Consider the following 908-nt stretch of genomic DNA (forward strand, 5'->3'; position numbering starts at 1 on the left):
CCCGCCTGTGCCTCCTCAGACATCGATTGCACCAAAGAAATTCACTCCTGTGATGTCGGACGCAGAATCTTTCCAGCCCCTATCTGGTGCTACAATCGAAGATAAGAACACAGTCACTCGCTTCAGACCCCCAGACCTAATTATACTTCGCCCTTTTCCACCAAAGCGCGCCCTCGGGCTCAAACACTCGCTATCAAAGCCTGATATTGTAACCCCCCTGCCTGTGCAAAATCCATAAATTCCCACTCGTTCCCTGCTACCGGCACTGCCTCCTTCAAATCCATGTGTAGCCTCACCCTTACAATCGTTAAAAAGCACATCAAGCCATACACACCGCGCGCCTGGAAGCTTGTATCCACAACGACCCATGACCAGCTCCGACCCTCATCCGTTTCCACCACCCAAGCCACCAGGTTTCGTCCCGCCTGAATACCATTTTCGGCGACCACCCATCCCTTCACAGCCGCCACCACCCTTTGCATCCTATCTCCCTCCATACCTGCCGACTCAGATGACACAGCCGATAACTCTTCATTCAACTGCATGCTCTCCTCCCAAAGCCATTCCGTACCCTATAATGAGACTGATACAGTACTTCCTGCTGGGGGTTCAAACCTGTTTCAACGGCGATTTACCCATCCTCCACCAGTACTGAATACTCTACCCCAGACTCTGAACCCTGTTTCATATTACCATTTTAGCCATTCTTGACCAAGCATAATCTGTGTGACTGAAACATGACTCACAGATGAAACTCCTGACACGGCCATATCAATACCTGGCTTTTATACTCACCGCTCCGCTATGAAAATGTCAAGGGGTGGTGGCTGTGCCATCTATTCCAAGTCAGAAATTCTTGCAACCCCATTTGACGATTCTTCTCTGGAAGGGATTCCAGAGAACATTTG

General features: G+C 50.0%; 1 protein-coding gene across 1 annotated transcript in view; it reads left to right on the forward strand.

Annotated features, from left to right (window-relative positions):
- Window positions 1-804: 804 nt before the first annotated feature.
- The window catches only part of T265_08918 (hypothetical protein), a gene marked incomplete at both ends in the record, with an annotated part of 2537 nt that continues 2433 nt past the window's right edge, over window positions 805-908 (forward strand). Inside the window, one exon of the mRNA XM_009174857.1 lies at window positions 805-845. Coding sequence (XP_009173121.1) covers window positions 805-845 — 41 coding nt within the window. The remainder of the gene's footprint in view (window positions 846-908) is intronic.

The sequence above is a fragment of the Opisthorchis viverrini genome (assembly GCF_000715545.1).
Source record: "Opisthorchis viverrini unplaced genomic scaffold opera_v5_246, whole genome shotgun sequence".
NCBI classification, from domain to species: Eukaryota; Metazoa; Platyhelminthes; class Trematoda; order Opisthorchiida; family Opisthorchiidae; genus Opisthorchis; species Opisthorchis viverrini.